At 49.6% G+C, this 20,773-nt stretch overlaps 1 protein-coding gene across 1 annotated transcript in view; it reads right to left on the bottom strand.

The window, feature by feature from the left end:
- Positions 1–4,691: 4,691 nt before the first annotated feature.
- ALPK1 (alpha kinase 1) overlaps positions 4,692–20,773 on the bottom strand; it is a 33,156-nt gene continuing 17,074 nt past the window's right edge. The window contains exons 4-14 of the mRNA XM_054633579.2: positions 15,011–15,209; positions 14,089–14,148; positions 13,391–13,477; positions 12,616–12,692; positions 10,951–11,046; positions 10,463–10,567; positions 8,096–10,100; positions 7,698–7,851; positions 7,047–7,209; positions 6,770–6,956; positions 4,692–6,510 (exon numbers count right to left, since the gene is read on the bottom strand). Coding sequence (XP_054489554.2) covers positions 6,317–6,510; positions 6,770–6,956; positions 7,047–7,209; positions 7,698–7,851; positions 8,096–10,100; positions 10,463–10,567; positions 10,951–11,046; positions 12,616–12,692; positions 13,391–13,477; positions 14,089–14,148; positions 15,011–15,209 — 3,327 coding nt within the window. The 3' untranslated portion in view covers positions 4,692–6,316. The remainder of the gene's footprint in view (positions 6,511–6,769; positions 6,957–7,046; positions 7,210–7,697; positions 7,852–8,095; positions 10,101–10,462; positions 10,568–10,950; positions 11,047–12,615; positions 12,693–13,390; positions 13,478–14,088; positions 14,149–15,010; positions 15,210–20,773) is intronic.

The raw sequence follows: 20,773 nt of genomic DNA, 5'->3' as shown, positions 1-20,773 counted from the left end.
TCGTAACTTTGGGGTTGCTGCTTTTTCTGCTTTATGTGCCAGCACTGGGAATTAGGCGATCCTTGTCTCTGGTGAAACCAAGGTCCGGTGGGGCCTGATGTCACTGGGTCCACGGGCAACTGTTTCTTTGGGAAACAGCATTAGAGAGAGAGGGGGCGGGGAAATTCAGTGAAAGTTTGCTTTTGGCCCTCAGTACAGAAGATGCTGACAGCAAATGCGGGATGGATGGATAAAGACTTGTCACACTTCAGGCCGATGGATTTCACCAACAAGGCCGTAGGAATTAAATGTTGTTGAGCTAACAAACCAGTCCTGGGTTACAAGAGGTAGAATTTGCTCTCCGTGAGGGTCAGATGAATTCCAGGTCGCAGGCAGTTCCAGGGGGTTCGGTTCGGTGTGCACAGCGCACAGCCAGGGATGTCACCATGCAGGGGGATGCTGGAGGCCGCCCAGGCCCTTCAATCATCGTCCCCGTGCTCCCGGGAGCACTTTGTGACTTCTGGGTACAAACACTTGGAAATCATTAAAAACCAGCAGAGGCGCCTGAGTGTATTAATTAAATAAAACGCTTAGCACGCGAATCCAGGCCGGTGCCCTCCGGATCCTGGGAACGTGAAACCCTCCCCTCGGAGCGAAAGGAAGAGGGGTGAAAAGAGAGAGGGGAAAAGAAAAAAAAAAAAAAGCCCAAAATGTGTGAAAAGAGAATTAGTGAAATTAGGTTAGGCCAATAAACCGCGCGGGGGTTCCCCCCCCCCGGCCCCGCAGCCTCGGGCGAGCAGTGCTATCTAGCCTGATCTATTGTTTCCCCCCCTAGCAGGGGGGTTATTGTGTGATAAATAATTCCCTAAAAAAAAAAAGAAAAAGTGGGAGCATTTGCATAATCACTGCTTTGATGTGGCCTGCAAGATGAAGCTGTGTTCCCCAAATCCGCCACGGGCCAGGAGGGACAAAACAAGGGGGAGCCTTTCAGGGTGCTGGCGGTGTGTGGGGCAGCCCGTCGGGAGCGGGGTTTTTCACTCTCACCCGCTTTTAGCGACCCCTTTTAATGACCAAACTCCAGGAACGCCAAAAAGGAGCCAAGTGCTCTCCCCGTCTTTTCTGGTCGGGCCTCATTGTCCTTCCTGGCTTCTCTCCCCCTCTGAAGAGGCACTGGTGCCTTCGGCTCTTCAAAAGGCTGGGATGGACGGGATGCGCTCCTCTCCCTCTCGGTGCTGGAGCCACGCAGGACCCGGAGGAACATCTCGAGTGGCTCAGCACCAGGATGCTCCCCGCAGCTCTCCTCGGGGAGGGACGCTGCTCCTTGCCAGGTGTGTCATCCTGCAGGGATTTCCCTCCATCCCAGGTACAGCTGGGATGGGGCTGTGCCAGTGGGAACCACCGTGGGAAAAAGCACACGGCGGGTCCGAGGGTGGAGGGGGGGTTGGACAGGGGTTTGGGGTGGGAGCCAGGCCAGCCAAACCTCCCCTGTTCCCTGGGGGAGGCTGGCCTTGGATGGAGATGCCCTTGGAGGAAACGGGCCCAAGGGGGGCAAGGTTGGCAGGGGGTGGCAGGACCATGCTGGCAAAAGCTGAGTTGGAGAGGCTGGATTTGTCACCTAACCCAGTCACCCTCATCCTGATTTTTGGTTTGAACATGGCCAGAAGTGTTTATTTCCTGTTCTTGCCCCTTAATTTAATTCCTCTCCTTCCTTTCCTTCTTTCATATGTTTCCCTCTTCTCTCTCAGAAGACTGATTTTTGGAGGTGATGCCAAAAGGAGATGACCCCAGAGCCAACTGCAGCCAACCTGGAAGTGGACCAGGAGATGGGAGATGGGCAAACACCTCCTTGGGTGATGTGAGGAACCTGGGGGTGGTTTCCATGGCAGCCCCTTGCCCCAGAACATGTGTTTATGATCCTTCTGTGTATTGTATTTTGGCATAAAAGCTCCTCTGCGCCAGCAGGGCTGGAGGGGCAGCCTGAAGGTCCCCAGGGAGGGGGGGGGGGGGGGGGGGGTGCTTTACAGCCCTCCTTGGCATAAGAATGGCCACGAGGAGCCAAACCAGCAGCCCAAGGGCTGCCGCACGCCGCCTTTCATGGCAGGCATAAATCTGTCCAGCAGTGCCGCGGTTAAAGAGCCCTCCCGACACGGCTCTCAGCTGGCCGGCGCATTTCAAACCCACTCTTCCTAAAGCCTTACTCCAGTGCCTCAGGTTGGGCTTCCCCCTGGCCCTGTATTATGCATGGGTTTGGCCCACGCAGCCCCAGTTGCCATTCACCACGGGCAAAAAAGATCTCAATTATCTATTATACAGCCAATCCCCTGGCACAAGCAGAAATCCCAGTGGGATCTTTTTTGTGACCTGATGTAGGTTGTTGTCCAAGTACAAGGTAAAATCTTGTGGTTTAAAGTCTGAGACAAACTCCTTTGCTCTGAGAAGCAGAAAATGTAAGGATATAAAGATGTAAAGATTTAAAAATATAAGGACATCCCGCCTTCTACCTACGATTCTACAACAGCTGTGCAGGTCCAGCAAAATTCTGGCAGCCTGCTCATCCCCGTGACCTCTCGTACTGAACGGAGATTAAGGAGAGGCAGAACTCCTGCCAGATTTAAAATCAAGCCTCTAAAAACTGATTGGAGAGAAAAAAAAATCCTTGGAGGTTCACTTTGCAGCAGCCAGGAGGGAACAGGGATGGTGTGGGGCGGCTGTGACACACAGCCATCCCTTCTCCTTCCCCTCCTCCTCCTTTTATTAAAAAGCAGAGAGACCGGCCCAAAGCTGATGGCATATTTACCTTCATGAGTTTTAAAAAAAAGTTAATTACCGCTCGGAGCAAGTTGGTCGGGCTGTCCTGAGCTGTCTTTTATTAGTAGTCGCCTTCATTAATTTCCCTCGCTGGATTTGCTGCTAATAGCTGCCTGGTCGTGGGCAGCACAAAGCAGCATCTGTGCCATTGAGCAGAAAAGCGGGAGTCAGGCAAAGGGGGGCACTGGGGCGGGGGGGCGCGACGCCGTTTGCAAATCAACCTCTATTAACGTGATGTCCTGCTCGGAGGGGACAACGGCGGCCCCGGTAGCCGGCACGACAGTTTGGGCTGTGAGCGAGGCAGGAAAGGCACCTGCTGCCTGCCGGGGGGATCCTGCCCTCATCCCGCTCCCCCGGGCGCTGGCTGTACCCCCGGGGATCCCCCGGGATGCCGGAGCTGCCCCTGCGGAGCTGTGCGCGGGATGCTCGGCTCCTGCGTTAAACAAATCGCTCTTAACTCGGTATCTTCTGATGGAAGATACACTCTGTGCCTCAAGAACAGTTTGGCAGAGAAGTTCGGGATTAGGGGATGGGATTAGGTTCTGTAGGGAGGGGGCAGCGGGCGGGCACAGCGGGCTCACACGAGCTGGGGCAGCGGGCGGGCGGCTGCGGAGGCCAGCAGCCCCATCTGCTCCCGCTCCGCCAGGGGAGAGGGGACACGATTTCATCCAAGTGGAAGAAAGGAGGGTGGCGTGTGTCACTCCCGGGAGAGAGGGGCGAGAGCGGCACGCTGCCGCCTGCTTCCCCGCAGAGCTGGGGGAGGCACCCGTGTGCCGGGGCTCCCCTCGAGGCAGCAGGTGACAGCCGCAGGCACCAACCAACACCTCGCTGCAAACACCCCGGTCTGGTTAGGGGGAAGGAGACGCCGAGGAATCTGCTGCTGCTGTGTTCTTCCAAGCAGAAGAGATTGGGCAGCCCGGGCTGCGGTTCTGCCCTTGCTGGTGTGAGGCTTTCCCCTCGTTCCCCATGAATAGCCGTGTCTGGGGAAGGAGCTGTGCCGAAATCCAGCAGCTGGGCTCTGGGGGCAGCTGATGTCGGGTTTGGGTTTATGCTGCCTCGTGTGCAGGGGCTGCCTCACAGCTGGAGGGGTCAGCCCGTGCCCGCTCTCTGCCAGCCGGAACAGCCCGGGATGCTGCGGCTCCGAGGGAGAGGGAGGGAGGCAAGCTTGGCTCAGCCCTGTATTGTTGGGATCCCTTCCCACTGCATCTTTTCTAAGAGAAATTCCCCGAAGTGCTCCAGTTACTGGCATTACTTATGAGTGAGAAAATCATTCTACCTGTTAGCAGGCTTTGGCTGCATCAGCTTTGTTCCCTGGATATCAGATTTACTAACTTGGATGCACAGGCACGACACACAGCCAACAAAACTGCCTTTCACCTGGATACCTGCAGAAAGGGAAGGAGGAAAAAGCTCTTTAAGCAAATACCCTCCCTGAAGGACAGGAAAGTGTGTCACCGCTGTCACAAGCAGGCCAGTTTCGTGCCTGACTTGCAGCAGCACTTACACAACTCCTTACACTCAAGTCCTGGAGTTTAGGTGACAGGAAAAAATGTTTCATGCTTCCTCAAGTGTGATGTCCCTACATCTCATATTTCACTGTGCCAACACGGCACAGCTCCGCTCCTTTTGTAGAGCCTGGCTCTCAATGGTTATACCGAGTACTTAGGTTGGAATTTGGAGAGCACTACAATTAATCAAGCCAAAAATTCATCTCAGTAGCAAGTTACTTAACACAAACCACTGGATCTCCAATAAAAACTTCCAATTTCTAATTTAAAAAAGACAAAGTATTCCCGATGTCTCAGTTAGTTCAAATTACTTTATTCTGATACCAGAGGAAATTTTTTTTGTCAGTATCTCTATGATGAGATTTACAGCCAAAATATTAAATTCTCCATCCTCAGAGTCAACTATTTATTTCCTCAATAATCCCCTATTTATACCACAAATTGCAGCCAATAACTTAAACTCCGTGTGTTTGGAGCTACGTTCATGAAGAGCCCCAGCTCTGCAGGCAGTGAGGTTATAAATCCACGATTTCCAGTATCCAAGCCCCGGATGAAGAGAGAGTGCCTGATACATCTGAAATTGTGAAGAGTTAGAATCCTGTGAAGAGTAAGACCAGTAGAATATGATTCCATGTCTGTTTTAACAGGGAACTGAACAAGATGATCCTCGACCCTAACTTTTACTTGTGAGTAGCCATAACTTTGGCTGAGGTGGCAAAATGTCTCCTAAACCAACAAAATAAACAAGCTGCTAGGTGGAAATACTAGGAAGAAAGCAAAATATTAAAATTCCATAGGGATGGATTTATTCAGAAGCACGTCTAAATAATTTTTTTTTTCCTCCCTTTGAGCAGGAAGGAGTGGAAAATGCAGGACTGGTCAGGGCTCCCAAAACTGCTTATGCTGCCTGCTGACAGCGCATTAGGACACTTTCTTGTTCAGGGAGTGTCCGAGGGGTTTTGTTTTGGTTTTAATTGTCCCTACAGAGCACGGAAAGCTTCTGCAGAGAGGCCTTAACACAGCACCTCTGCTGCCCATGAATTCCCGGGATCTTGCTAACTAGCTTTGTTCGCCCCCCGGAGCCCGGCTGCTCTCGCTGGCCGGAGCACGGAGCTATGCAGGTTCGTCACTCAGTTAAAGCCAGCATTTCCCCACTGCCGAGCGAGAACAAGGCCGGCCTTTATTGGCTGCACAACAAGATAACGGGCTTAATCTTCCCAGTAACACGTGAGCTTCCATGTATCACTTTAATCTGCGAGACACTGGGGCCGAGTGTCCCGTCACATGCCGATTTCACCGCCGTGTCAGCCGGCGACTGCCCAGATCAATGATGGATTGTTTGCTGGCTCTTAACAACAGGCAAGATGGTGAATGCCCCGGGGTGACAGACAGTGTGCAATGGGAAGGGCCGCAAATCTGATGGCCCGGTTCAAGTTCACCTGACAAAGCTGGAACAGTCTGAGAGCAGAGCTCGGGAAAGGATTATTCACACTGGCATTATATTTTTGAATGCGTTTTTCTCCCCGCGCAGCTGCGCAGCTCCTCAAGACTGAAGGTTTATGCACCATAATAAAGAGATTTAATATTTTTTTCCCCCTCTTCCTTCTCCCTCTTTACACCTAGTTCTAATCAGTTGGCCCAGGGATAGGGCATCTTTCCAAACAACTCAGCACAAACATCACCTAGAAAACAATAGCATTGCTAAAACGCTGGGACAAAAGCCTAAAAACCTCTGCTGGCTGCAGAAACAAAAGGGGATGGCTTTGTTAAAGCAAAGTCTGTTGGGGACCCATCTTTTTGTGGAACTTTAATGCTGTGCCCCCTTTCTCATCAAGGAAATCTCCCAAAAGAAAGGATGCCAGTGCTTGGGGACAGTGGGACATGGGGGCTTAGGGGGGGAAGAGGAGAATAGGAAATGAAGGCAGCTGTTCACTGTCTTGCTGGACGAGCTGCTCCCAAAGATGTCTAGGATAAAACAGTGTCCAGCTCATGGGTTGTTCTGTGGACTGACCTGTGCCAGTCTAGGCCAGCAGCTCCATGGAGGGCCTTGTCAAGGACAGGCAGCTACAGATCTCGTTGCACTCCACATGTTGATTATTAAAAAAGTAGTAAATTCCTTTCTTCCCAAAGTTGGAGCGTGAGTCTTTGCTATTGAGGGAGTGAATCTGGGGGTCTGTGAGGTAGATGAGGCCTTTCCCGTTACCTGTCACCCAACCTGTGGAAGAAATGGTACATCTTGGTATCTTGTTTATCTTGATAAACACCACAGCCTTTGTTTTAGCACACTCAGGACTCTCTGCCTGGCATGGCCCTTCCTCTCTTCATGTCACCTCAGTGACTCCCAGTTTCCACCTATGGCAGCAACAGCAGAACCCTATGAGGCACACAATGAATTTTAACCAAATGAATACCCCAAAGACACCGGTGGGCCAGCAGCTGAGTGTGAGAGGCATAAACATCACTGTCACACACACCTTGAAGGTCGACGACCACGTCAGTTCCCTTGGAGAACTCGTAGCAGAAGTGGCCATAAGCCAGACCATACTCTGTGGCTTTGTACTCATTCTTCACCACCCTGGTGTTGTTGGAGAGTTTCACAAACTCCCCCAGGATGTAGGGCTCCACACTCACACATCCTTTTATAATTCTATCTTCCAGAATCTGAAAGGAGACAGCCCCACTGTTGCTGTAATTGACCCAAGACACCTTTCCTCATCAGGTCCTTGGGGTTGCTCAGCAGACAGTTCTTACCAGGAGCACTGCAGAGGGGATGTAAAAGATTTGGGTAGGGACCTTCTGCTCATACAGCCTCTTGTTGAACTCTGTCACGTAGTACTGTGCTGTCATCTGTCGCTCCACGTCACTGAAATGATGGAGGAGTCCTTTTTCCTCTTTGTATTCCTTCCCAACATACCTGAACAAAAGGAGAAGGGTCTGGAGAGGTGTTTGTTCTGGGTGCTGTGATACAGAAACATCACTGCAAAGAAGAACATGTCAGAAGCAAATCCACCTCTGGGTGGTGCTTTTAAAATGGTTGCCATTAAAACTGGGTGGAATTCTTTTCTATCTCAGAGATGTGAAAAATTATCCATCAAATCCTGGGATGGGAGTTTGACTCAGAGATATTAAAATATTGTTCTCCATCCATAATAATGAATAAGCTACTCCTAACAATGATCTGAACTCTGCCATTAGCTGTTAGAAGACAACAGTAAAGCAGCTTTTCCTTCCTGGAAATTAAAAGCTAGAGTTACATGGAGTGATGGGAAAGATTGCCAAAATGTCCAACACATTTGGACAAAGCCATCAAATATTCCTGCTACAGCAAATCTTACCAGACTGTTTTCATCCATATTTACAAACAAGCAGCATTGATGAACATTTTGTTTCAGAAATCCATACCTTCCCAGGCTTTCTTCTTGGTGCAGGAAGTGTATCCAAAAGGCATTTCTCTGCTTGCCTTCCTTGGCCACATTCAGGTAGTCCCCAATGAACACAGCTGTCTCCTGGCCTGTCCATAGCCCCGATTTCTTGGAGTATTTCAGAAGAAGGGCAGCTACAAAAAAGAGAACACCACAGATAAAAGGGAGAAATACACAGGACTGCTCTGAGCCTGTGCTGAGAACTGGCTGTTATTTATGATTAACTCCATGATCATTATCTTAGACAGATTTCAGGGATGGCATGTGGAATCTAAACTCAAGTAACGGGGTAAAATGCAATAAAAAATTAAATCCTGACTAAAATACTAAGTCAAGCTTGCTCTCTGTGGAGGCACAGGTTGCTGTGTGGGAACTCACAGTATGCTTTGCGAAGCTCTTTGCTCTTAAAGATCCCAGTAGGCATCAGTCTCTGGACAAGCCAGTGATACTCCACCCCTGCCAGGAGCTGCCTGTAATCATCATCCCTAAGAAAGCGAGCATCCAGGAGCTCTTCCTTCATTCTGCCAGGCATGAAGGCAAAGCCACTTCCCCTTGGGACTGAACCTGCAGGGCAGCTCGTGGCCATCAGTGCTGATGTGATCCCTGAACTCAGAGAGGAACTGGACTGTCCCCTGCTGCCCAGCACATCCTGAGACTTCTCTTCATCTTCCTCTGTAGTGGCACAGTCAAAGTGCTTGGTTGTGGGTATCTTTCCCAGGGAGGACAAAGCTGTTGGCACACTGGGAGTTGCTCCATGCTTTGGAGCCAGTGCTGCAGGATAATCCTTTACCAAGTCTCCCAGGCTGATGAGCTCAAATTCAGTGTCATCCATTGTTTCTGCCTGGGTGTCAACCTGAGGCACCTGCAGAGATCTGTTCCCCAGCATGGCAGATTTGCTCACCCAGCCAGGGACAGAGGAGTCACTGCCCGTTTTCAGCCCGATGTTTGTTGATGGTGCAGAAGGGCCCCTGTCCTGGGGGGGCTGTGCCTCAAACGAGGGACCCTCGGTGCTGTCTGCAGGTTCTCCCGAGTGGAGCCGCTCAAAGCGACCGATGCTTCCCTCCCTGCTGCTGTCCTTGGTCCTGCAGCTCAGCTCTACACAGGAAAAGGACATCTCCTCCTCCTGCCTTGTAGGAGCAGAGTAGGAGATGGAGAGGGAAGGAAACTCATTGTTTGAGCCCTTTGATTTCTCTTTTGAGGAGCTCCTTCCACGGTGCCTTCCCTCCTGCAGCTCTTCTCTGCAGAGAGGCTCCTTCTCCACCATCCTCCCTGCTCGAGGGGCACACCCCTCTGAGGAATGCTGAGGAGACCCCCCAGAGCCACGGAGGGGCTCCCGAGGAGCAGGATGCCAGGCTCTGGGAGGTAAGGAGCACAGGGGCGTGTCCTGGATGCTTCCATCGGGTTCTGTGGTGCAGCACTGCTCCTCCACTGAGCCCTTCTCCCCTTGCTGCCTGTCCCTGAGAGACTCTCTGCTGCTATTACAACTCAGCTCCTCCCAGCTGGAAGAGTAACTGCATTTGGACAGCTTGCACCAAGAGTTCTCAGAAGTAGGGCTTTGGCTCCTGTCTTGCCCTCTGCTGAAAACATCTTTTTCACTATTTATTTTAATTTCTAACAGCTCCATCTCTTCTTCAAAGGAAATTTTCATCACACCAGAGCCAATGTCTTGATTTCTTTGGCCACTGAGTCCCTCTGAGCTGTTTCCTGCTGTTGGTGAGCCCAGAACTTTTACAGCACCACTCCTCTGGTGAGCTGTGTCTTCAGCAGTACACAGGGTGTCCATGGTTTTGGTCTCTGTTCTCAGGGTTGTGATACAAGCTCCCACCTGGATCTCTCCCAGCGTGGTTTTATGAATCCTGCAAGTTTTTTCAAACACTTGGCACACTGACAGGTGGTGCTGGGAATGCTTGGCAAGGATTTTCTCAAAGCTGGCTTCGCCTTGCAGGACAGGTTTTTGTACCGAGCCTTTATAACTGTCTGGGACGTAAGACCTGGCATCAGAATTCGGGAAGCCTCCCACCCGCAGACGCCTCTTCACGGCTGCAACCAGAGACATGATCTCTCTGGCAAGCATCCCCTTATCTTCCTCCTCTGGGAAGGAGGTGCTGTAAGAGTGCAGCTTGCCCAGGGCTTCCCTGCACAGCTGGGTAACCCCATGGAGCTCCTGGCTGTCCCCATGGAGCCAGCGGTGCACGGTGGCCAGGCAGAAGGCGGCTTTGATGAAACTGTGCAGCTCCTGCCTGCTGGTGATGGCACTCTGCTCCTCCTTGGTGAGCAGCCCCACCTCGAAGGATTCTTTGGCTGCAGACAAGTAGAACTCTCTCTTTTCCGGGGGACAGTCCTTGGAGTGGCTGTAGGACAGCAGACACATCCCACGGATGTTCTGGGAGGGGATCAAAGAGGAATGAGGGAATCAAACACATGTTTCTTTCCCTTACAGAATTTGAAGCAAAGCTCAGCTCTAACCCCCTGCTACTGTGTTTCCTGGAGGAAATAAACTTTCTCTTTTTTTTCCCCTTTGAAATACAGCTGTAGTTCTAGGAGAGGCAGCACTCCCAGGGCTTTAAAGCCCATCCTCACTATGGGGATAGCTTTCCCTCAATGTATACCCCATGTAACCAACCCAACCCTCAACCCAGACACCCTGTGTGATGCACTGCTTGAAAGCCATGTCAGAGCCAAACTGAGCAGCCTGGGCTCTTCCCCTGCACAAATCCCCCTTCCAGAGGGAGGAGTAACACTCACCACGGCCGTGAGGACAAACAGGGGGGTGTACTGGCTGTAGGCAGCTGCCAGCTTGCAGGCCTCGGCTGCTGATAACAAGCGGTGGTTGAACTCCTGCAGGAGACTCTGATGAAAGAAAAAAACCCCCAAAAATAAGGGAAAAACCTCAACTTAAGGACTTTATCTCCAAATATATGGTGCCTGGTAAGAAGGGACAATCATATCTTAAACAAGAGCCTGGTTTGTTTCTGCAAGACCCTTCTTGCTAAGGTTCACCATGGATACAGCACTTTTGACTCCATAAATATTCTAAATATATACACTCTATAACATATTCTTAATATATTCTTTTCCTGAAGCCAGGCATTCTCCCAACTAGGTGCTACTGAGCTCTTTCACTGGGAGCAATGGAAGTTTCTGCAGCCCTCTCAGCACGGGAGAGGAAATGTGTGGGTGAATTGGAGACCACCTGAAGCACCCACACACACAAAGCCCAAACCAAGTCTCACCAGGTCAATGTCAGCACTGCTTTTGAAGCGTGCATAATCCTGCTCATCCATGGAAGCAAAGATGTCTGCCATAATACCCAAGGATGTGGCAATTCCCTGAAAGAGAAATTAAAAATTTTCATACTGGGGTTTTTTCCCCCCCTGTATTTTGAATTTTTCTGCTCTGCTGTGTAGAACATGCCAGAAAAACAAGCAAACAAACACACAAACAAGATTCAAAGAGAAGCATGGCTAAGAAATCCAGAGATGCTATCTTGGTATGGTTTTATTAATTTCACTTGCAGGAAGTGCAGTAATCTGGAAGACCTGATGCCACCTAAGGGCCTGCCTGGCCAAATAATTAAGAAACCCAGGTATGCTTTTGTGGGAACTCAGCACATCACTCCGGATGTCCAGAGTTGCCAAGAGAACCCTTGGGGGGCTTGGAAATCCTGGAATGTTGCCAGGAGCGCCTGGTGGCTTGACTTCGATCCCTCTAGGGATGTGCCACCTGTTTGAGGACATGAGAGTCACTTGGGAATGAATGGTGCAGGAATGATGTATTTACAGGGTGAGATAAAGATTTTAGGGTTTTAGTACAGGGGGGTTATGGAGACAAGATGGAGGGATCAGGGCATGTCTTGTCCTTCTTCTTTCTTCTTCTTGTCATCCATTTTCTGTGGTGATGTTGGCACTTGGGGATTGGTCCATGGTGAAGGTGCACTTGCTAATATGAAAGGTATTGGGAAATAAAGGTAAATATGATGTACGTAGTTTTTAGCATAAAAAGACACGACCGCCCCGTGAGTGGTCAGAGTGCCCTTGGCTGCCTTGCTGGTCAGACCTCGGCTGGGCAGAAAGAAAATTCTGTAGATAAGAAATAATAAACAGTCTGAAGACCGAAAAACTGAAGAGTTCAGACTCGTCCTTTGAAGCATGGGCGGCCCCAGAACCACCCTACCCATGTCTGGGCAGAGACAGACACCCGACCGGACATGCTTTCACAAAATTCACTGCAGAACCCCCTGCTGCCGCTGAAATGGTGAACACAGAAATGTTCTGAGCTTGAGGTCAAGCTTTAAGACATGGCAGACAAGAGGTGAAAAGGTCTGGGTTTTTGGGATATCTTGTGCTGGGGTCCAATTACAAACCCTCTGTGAGCATCACCCTGGGACTCGCCAGGCTCAGGCTCACATTCCTGTTTAGCTACAGACACATGGTGTGACTGCTGCTCCATCTCCAGTGGGAGGATGAGTGCTGCTCAGCCTCACAAACATGCCAAGGACAGGCAGGGGGGTTCTGTGAGGTGCTCAGGTCCTGCAGGGCCAGGGGAATCCATCACCCACCACAAATGTGCTCAGGGGAAAAAAAATTCCCTCTAATCCTAAGAAATAGCTAAAATCTGTGGCTGATCTCTGGAATTAAGCTGTCCTTGTTGGAGGCACCAGAGGCATCCTCAGGGATGGTTTCACTTCAGATGGCTCTATTTAATGACGAGTATTGCTTTCATCCCCCTGCAGGAAAGGAAGCGTGGGTGAGGCGGTGCATGCACGCGGAAACAACGCGGAATACAGACTTTGTGCTGCCTGTTAACCCCGCCTCAGGTGTGTCACAGAGGGAAACAAAAGCTAAGCTGCAGTGCTTCCTGGGCTGGCAGGGAGATGCAGAGTGGAAAGGAGATGCTACCTTTTTATCTGGCTGAGGAAGTTGGAAGTATCCCACGATGGAAGCCCAGACCAGCTCTGCTGCCTCATACCACATCCCTGAAATAAAGCAGAAAACAGGCACTAAGCTGGGGATGCCAGGGATGCATTTCCACAGCTTATTTCACCCCTTGGGTCCTCAGAACAGGATAAAACCATGATAAAACCATAAAACCAAGCAAAACATAAAAGCATGTTCTGCTTCAGTGACTCTGACTATTTATGAGTTTCCTTCAGCTTTTGGCTGTGCATGAACACCCATTTTGTCCTCACAAAAGACTTCAGCTCCACAATCATGGAAGATTTGGTATCTCAAACCAAAAGCACAAGATGAAGACTGTTGTCTCAAGTGCCAAACCCTGAATACAAAAGCCCATCCTGCTGAAAATCAGTGATTTTCCTGTCTTGAGAGAGGACATTGCTGGGATGTCCTGTGATAAAACTACCACCTGCCTTTGGCAATAGTGAATTTGGGACAAACATGGAGTGGCACAGGGAAAAAGGGAACATTTCAGATTGTTCCTTGGCTTCAGGTGAGATTAGTAATAAAATGTTAACTCCTGCAAAATGTTTGCTTGGCACATTGTTCCAGGCCCTTGCTGCAAAGAGATGGGTGTGCAACTCATCCTCAGTGCCTGTTTTATGGGTACAGGGCGTTCCCCACCAGCCAAAATTCTGACATGTGTCCAGTGTAACATTTTAAAGGGGAAAAAAAAATGGGGAAACCTTGAGTGGAAGCTTCCAGAAGACAGCCTTACCAAGCTTTTGCAGGATCTGTCCCCTGATTTGCAGGCAGACTGCCTGAACAAGAACCCGATCGCTCTCCTCGGCGTATCGCCAGGTTCCTGCAGGAGGGGTGGGAAAACTTGGCATAGAATGAAAAATATTCCTGTAACTCAGCCTCCAAGGGTTACCTGAATCTCAGCAAACTGCCAGGATTCTCCTCCTTGCATGGAGGCCCTTTCCATACAAGAATCTCAGCTTCCCAGGGAAAACAGACCAACAGAACCCTGAACTGCCTCAATTTTCAGAGTCGTACAGCAACCTGAACATACCCACTAAAGAAACCCTGAATAAAGGAAAATAAAACATAAAGAATAAAGTATTTATTTAGTCTGTGAGATCAGGCTGAACACTACTCCAACAATCTGGATTTTTGAGGGGATAGAGTTGACTGAGTTTCCTACATCACTCAGTTCCTTGAAATTGCTCCACAGGTTAAACTTCTCCATTCAGGATATTTTCCCACCCAACTGAAGGTATGCAAGGATGAATGAAAGAAATTTCAAAAATAAAGTAATGTTCCCACATTTTAGGAGGGAATGGTGAAGGAAAGAGAAGTGTGATGTAAAGAGTCATTACTGGGGTTGGTTTTGGCAGGTGTAACTGTTACAACTGGGATCAAGAATCACACCAAAATTGCAAGTATGAAATTAGAAAATAAATTTACACATACCTGTTGCTCCGTTGTCATTTATCAGGCTGCTCAGGATATATTCAGCTTTTAAAAGTTTCCCTGATTGAAAATCAAAGAAAAAAAATATTGAAAATGAACATAAACATGTATTGTGGCATGAGGTGAATAAAACTACTTATCAGGTATCACCTGCACATAGAATTGCTGCTGTCCATAGCCAAAAATGTAGGTGCCCCACATACACATGAATGTTACATGTGGTTGCACAGTAACACAAAATTTTGAATGTATCTTTTTTATTTTATACATCATACATTCCTGGAAGATTGTTGGGATTCCCAGCTCTTATTCCCACTCCTCAGAAGAAAGTAGTCTAGCCTGCTTCCTTCAGCAGCAATGCTGCTGGATTCTGCCCCAAGGAAACGTGGGCTTTGGAAACCCATTTACATCTCTCCATGGAAAGCAGAGCCACAGGAAGATGCGTTAAAAATCCTTCAGGTGCTCTCCATGTTGCAGGAATGATGGAATTTTACTTTTTTATCCTGGAGGAGTTGTAACCTGCATTGCTGGCATAGTCAAGTGGCCCCACCGAAAAATAAAAAGCAGCTGGGACAGTGTAGAGAAAATGCCAGGATTCTAATTTCCTTTTCTCAAGGCCCTTGCTCGGGAGTACAGCAATTCAGATATCCCCGTTTGAAACCAGCAGGGAAGATTTGTTAAGGGACAAAAGCCCCAATTAGTATTTCCCACACCCTTTCACAACTTTCTCTCCCTCTTTTGGCTCCGAAACCCTTCACACCGGCCCCTTTGTGCTACCGAGAGGAGCCGGCCAGGGCTCAAGGGGGCCGGCAGCGGGAAGCGCGCTCGCAGAGGTGGCACCGCCAGCGTGTCACTGGCAGGGAGGGGACCGAGTGTCACCTCCCGAGTCAGGTGGGGCTGGCAGGGCTGAGGAGAGCGGTACCTGCGTTGACGGCGAGGCGAGCCTGGCGGATGAGCAGCTGCGGGCTGATGGGAGCGCCGGGATGCAGGCGGTGCAGCCCCTTGGCCAGCCGCAGCAGCCGGCTGGAGGCGTCCAGCCAGTACAGGAAGCGGTCCAGCAGGAACACCACGGCCGTGGCCGTGTTGCTGTCCCGGACCACGATGGAGGCCTTCAGAAAAGCCTGGGAAAAAAAAAAAAAAAAAAAAAAAAAAATATATATATATATATATATATATATATATATATATATATCCACAGGCAGCCTCGGGAGCGCTGGAAAATGTTCAGCTTCACCAACCCTGTTCCTCACCCTATTTTCACGTTTAGGATAGGGAGGTGCCAGCTGTTTATTCTGTTTGAGTTGTAGATGTAATTGTGGATTTATTATTTTTTTTTTTATTTCCTGATATTTGGAACTGCAGAATTTGGTGGTCTGCTGATGGATTTAAGTCATGTCCAGCAGCAAAGGGGGGAGGTAAGACTGGGAAGGCTGGAAATGGTCACTGTATGCATTGTCCCACTTGGAGCTCAGGCCACCCACTCCTCTGTACACCACAAACAGGCAAACAGGCCGGGAATCCAATGCTTTTCCCCTGCAGGCCATCCTTAATGACCCCTAAGTGCCTATGGACTCTCCTGGATGCCCACAGCAGCACTTACATGGGGAATTGTCAGAATTCCTGAGATCCTTGCCGTTAGCAGGACAGGAGGCCAGCAAAGACAGCCACGGAACACACAAGGGCCTCATCACAGGTGCAGAATTGGGGACTTTTTTGCCAAAAGCCTGTCCCTTCCCATACTGGGCACGGCCTGCTATGGGCATGGCACTTCAACAAGGCAGATTTGTACAAATTTACTTTTTTTCATTTTTCTCTTTTTTTTTTTCCCTTTCCTCATTCCGAGTTGGATTTTCTAAGAGGATGTCACTTGAAAAGCATTCCTGAAGCTACGGCAGGCACAACTCCGGCCAACAATAGAGGAATCCCCCTCTCCAAGCACCTGTAAACTGACACTGCGAACCAGCCATTCCAAATGCTCATCAACAGGCCATATATTTAAGCACAGAGCATCGCCTAATCTATTTTTTTTCCTCCCCTTCTTCCTTTAATAGATCGGAGCACAAAAGCCTGAGAGAGGGTGACCTACCAAACAAAAGGGCCTTTGAGTTCCTAGGAAAAGTAGACTTGGAGGAGGATGGAAGGAATCCAAGTGGCCCTATTATTTCCACTTGCACTAATTAGACATTTTTCTGTCAGCTATTGAGCACTGCTGAGAGGCCAAACTCACTGAATTCATTTCTAAAGTGTTTACAGAAGTTTGCATCTGTTTGTGTCTCTTCAGGAGGAAAATAAGCACTTCAATAGCATTGTGGAAAATCTAAACGAAGCATCCTATTCTGAAGGGCTTGGCAGTCTTGCAGCTGCATAATTTAACTCCCCGCTCAATGCCGAAACCTCTTGTGTCCCTCTCAAAAACCCAAATCGACGCAAAATGTAGAAAAGTCAAGCCAGGGGGAGAAACGAGGCTACTTTTTTTCCTTTTTTTTTTTTTTTTTTTTTTTGGGAGGCATGCTGTGTGGCACACAGCGCCACGGCTCCGTGTCAGCGATGTCCCCTCCCCGTGCCGAGCGGGACAGCGAGGAGTGAAGCCCCGCTCCTTTCATTGCCTGCCAGCTCGTGTGGCTGCAGAATTCCTCAGCACCTCCAGCGCACCTCCAGCCGGGACAGCGGCCCCCACAGCCTGGGAAACCCCTCTGGCTCCCGGGATGCCTAGCCTGCTCCATCCCAAGCAGAACCAGGCAGATTTACTCACTTTCTCTGTCGCTTTAGATAAAGAGAGAGAGAGAGAGGGGGAAAGAGCGAGGTACGCTCCCACTTTGTTTTCACATCTGTGCCCGCGACGTGAAATGGATCTGCCTAATTGAGTTTATGACACAAAGGGAAGCTGGCCGCGGCTGGGAAGTGGAATCAGGTGGCGGGGGAATTAAATTTGCTCCAGATTTCTATACAGGGACCATTGGGGGAAATGCAAAGCAGCCTTTAGCGAGGGGGTTTCGCCTTGATGGCGCTGAGCGGGAGGGTGTGCGGCTCGCACGGCTCCTCCTGAAGTTTGGGTCCCGGCTTTGGGTTCAAAGCCACGACGCCTCCTCCGCATTGACAATGGGGGCCGCTCCCAAGAGAGGGGAGAAGCTCAGAACCGGAGCCATCTGGCACTAGGACGGGCAGGAAAGCGTCAAAGGGAAATTATTGGTGCATAGTAAATGAGGATGAGGAGGAGGGGAAGGAAATAGGGGGAAATCTTTATGTGGCAGCTGATGTAAGAGGAATTACAAGCCCAAATAAATGAAATATTGATTTAATCCACTCTCTCGGCCCTCTTTATAAAGCCAAGATCCCAGAGGCAAGCCCTCCTCCATAGCCTGCGGGCTCAGGAGGATCCCCTTTGGAAAAACGCCTCTACAAACAGCGTGATTAAAAGCAGGGGAAAGAAAGATTCCATTTTCAGCATCCTCACAGTTTTGTGGGTGCTCTGGACTCCTGTGTTTGCTGATACCCACTCGTCTCAGACCAGTTCAGTCCTAGTTCCACTTGTGACGGCAGCCAAGCTTTAAAACCTTTTTAAAAAGCTACAAAACTGAGAGCAGCCAGCAAAGAATTTCTAATTCCATGCACAAGGCAGGAGAGTCAGAGGCACACACGTACTTCCAGGTGCTTCAGTCCTCTCCCAGGACCTGCTCCTAGTTAGCACTCCACTGAACCCTAACAAATTGCCCGGGTTTTTTTCCCCTGTCAGATTAAACACAGAGCCACAGCGCCGATGGATGGGGCTGGAGCCGTTCCCCTTCTTACCCCGTCGTCCTTCCCAAAGACCAAAGCTGCTGTCACCGAGTGGGACTGCTCTATCAATCCCTGCCTTTCAGCTAGCAATCAGGGCCATCTCCCCAAGCAGCAGGGAATTAAGCCTCCCACCAGGCCGAGGATGGCAGGAGAAAGCGTGGCTGGAGGTGCAGGCTGACACACGGGACAGCCACACACTGGATTGCTGCAGACTGAAGAGTCCAGGCAGCTCCTGGACACTTCCCTCTTGGCTCAGAGCAGAGAAGAATTCTGCCCTGCCCTGAACCTGTTAATTATCTCAAGTTATTCATCCTGCAGGCAGAGGAGAGTTGGGAATTCAAAGGCAGCAGCATTAGGTCCATTAGGGGCAGTTCAAAACACCACAGACTGGGGCAGCTTTTACAACCAACCTTACCTTGCTTCAAGACTGGGAATAACTCCTGATTCCCTCAAGCAAAAAGAACAGCAGCGTCTTGTGATGAGGACAGAAGGAGAACTCTTAAAGTGCCCAGGGAGCTGCTTGAAGGGGTGTTCCTTTGGGCTTCAGATCCAACAGGGCAGCAGGGATTTGGGGGACCGCGGTCACATGCAGGGTTCCTGCTCTTGATTAGTACCAAAGATACAGAGGTGCCACAATCGTTTTGTGGCTCTGGTTTGTTCTGGACCATTTATAAACTATTGTGGCACATTAGAAGGAGATATTTTAATACTTAAATACAGCAACACCAGAGACAGAACCCCTCTAAGGGAGCAACTGCAAGACCATTATCAACATCTAAAAATATGAGAAACTTCCTTGAATCAAAAACATTCTTCTTCCCTCAAAACATCAATCCACTCAAGGAAACACATTTAAAGTTGTAATACTCCAAGAAGCTGCCTCTGGCAGGAGTAAATCCTACCTATGAGCAAAGTGAAGTGATATCCCTACACAAACCCAGGATCCAGCTTCCCTTTAAAAAAAAAAAAAAATAAATCGTGGTCTACAAATTTCTGCTGTAGTTTTGCCACTCAGGCAGCAGAAGGCGGAGTGCTCTGCAGCACCATGGCAGCCACCCCCGGGAGCTGAAGCTCTCCTGCCTGCACCTCATCTCTGACACTTCTCACTTACAAAGCCCCTAGGAGGCTGGGGTGCCGCGATTCCCGATTCCCGGCTGGAATTCATCCCTCACATCACTCTCCGTTTCACTGGGATCACCCAAGAAGAGCTCTAAAGGAGGCAGGTAGCAAAAGGTCAGCCTCAACCACCGAGATCCCAGGGCTACGATTTAGGGCTTTAATTCTCCTCTTACCACACCCACCGTTAGGAGGAGGAGAAAACGAAATCCTCAGCCCCCAGCTTTAGTTATTTTTCCAAAGGCTCTCAGCTCCTCAGTGCCACACACACACCCACAGTTAGGGCACAGTCCCTTGGAATGGGCTCCCTAATGGCAATCCATCAGCACCTAATTAGCCAAGGGCTGCAGGGCCTTATTTTCCACTCTTTTCAATATTCCCATTAAATTCCAGGAGATCCTAGTGCCAGCAGGGCCAGGATCCGAGCTCCCCCACCCACAGCAGGGAGCATGGAGCCAGCCTGCACAGCTCTCTGCAGAAGGACCAGAGCAGCCCCACTCCTGAAGGCTTTTCCTTTTGTATTCCCATTGTGCCCATCCCAGCAGATCCTGCTCCATGACTGGAGGCAGGAATTACTGATAGGCGTGATAAAAATGAAGCAAACCCCACATCACCACTATGGACTTGAAAACGGGTAAAAAGAACCAAAAAGGAAGAAAAAAACCCTTAAAATATCAATGTAGCATGAATCATCCCACAAGAGAACTCTGTGTGTGCAGAGAATCATCCTTCAGCTGAAGGCACAGCAGGTTTTTTGGGATCAAAGCTTCCGTGGACATGGGCATGTTGCCCTCTATTGGCTGCTCACCGAGCATTAGGCTAATTCCATCTCTTGGGAAAGCCAAGACCTGCAGGAAGGGCAGCCCTGGCAGCCTCCCTTAGGGATCTGCAGCCCCTTTCCGAACCCCATAGCACACCTGGTATTCAGGGAGGAAAAATAATCCCTCCTTCTTGATCCCTGCCAGCAAGGACGCTGTGACAATTCTGACTTTGCTTTGCCTTGTTAAAAATATAAAATCCCAGTGTTTGCCAGTTTTGGCTTTGGGTAGAGATGCTGGCTATCACCTTTTGGGCCTTAGATTCCCACCATGGGGGCTGCAGGAAGGGCTTGGTTTGCTGGCTGGAACCTGATAAGAAAACGTGGAAAACCTCAGCATGTTGAGCTTGTCGAACTGCTGTGGCCTTTGGGTGGTGAATCCCGGCAGGAAAAAGGAAAAAAAAAAAAAAAAAACAAACCAAAATTCAAACCAAACAGTGCACCTTCTCTGGGATGCAGAGGGGCACTGAGCATCCCCCAGCAAAGAGGAAGGAGAAGAAGGTGGCTCTACCTTCCTGACGAGCCGGCAAGGCGGGTCCCACTTTTCTTAAAAGCTGGAGAACGCCGAGGCAAAGCCTTGAAGCCGCAGCCTAATCCTCTTACTCCCTGTGCCGGTCTCATGGAGCTTTTGAGCCCCCTCCCAGAGCGAGCCATCCTCGGGAGAGCGGCGCAGCCAGAGCTGCCTGCTGCAGCGCCGCCAGTGTGTTATGGTAATGAAGCGCCTTCCATTCACCCATCTCAAAGCACTTCTTAAATGTAATGAATCACGGTTTATGAACTTATTCTAAGCATGGCAAATTAAAATAAACAGAGAGGGAAAAATTTTAAAGGGTTTTTTTCTTTTCTTTTTCCGAACAATAAATCGATATAGGCTAATTTTTTTTTTTTGTGTCCTTTGGGGAATTAAATTATCCTTCTGTCCCTCATGCCAAAAAAAAAAAGAAGAAAAAAAAGTTGCTCAGACTTTTATCTTTC

The sequence above is a fragment of the Agelaius phoeniceus genome, chromosome 4 (assembly GCF_051311805.1).
Source record: "Agelaius phoeniceus isolate bAgePho1 chromosome 4, bAgePho1.hap1, whole genome shotgun sequence".
Classification (NCBI taxonomy): Eukaryota; Metazoa; Chordata; class Aves; order Passeriformes; family Icteridae; genus Agelaius; species Agelaius phoeniceus.
The sequence above is the reverse complement of the archived record's forward strand: the minus strand, read 5'-3'. Positions and strand labels throughout refer to the sequence as shown.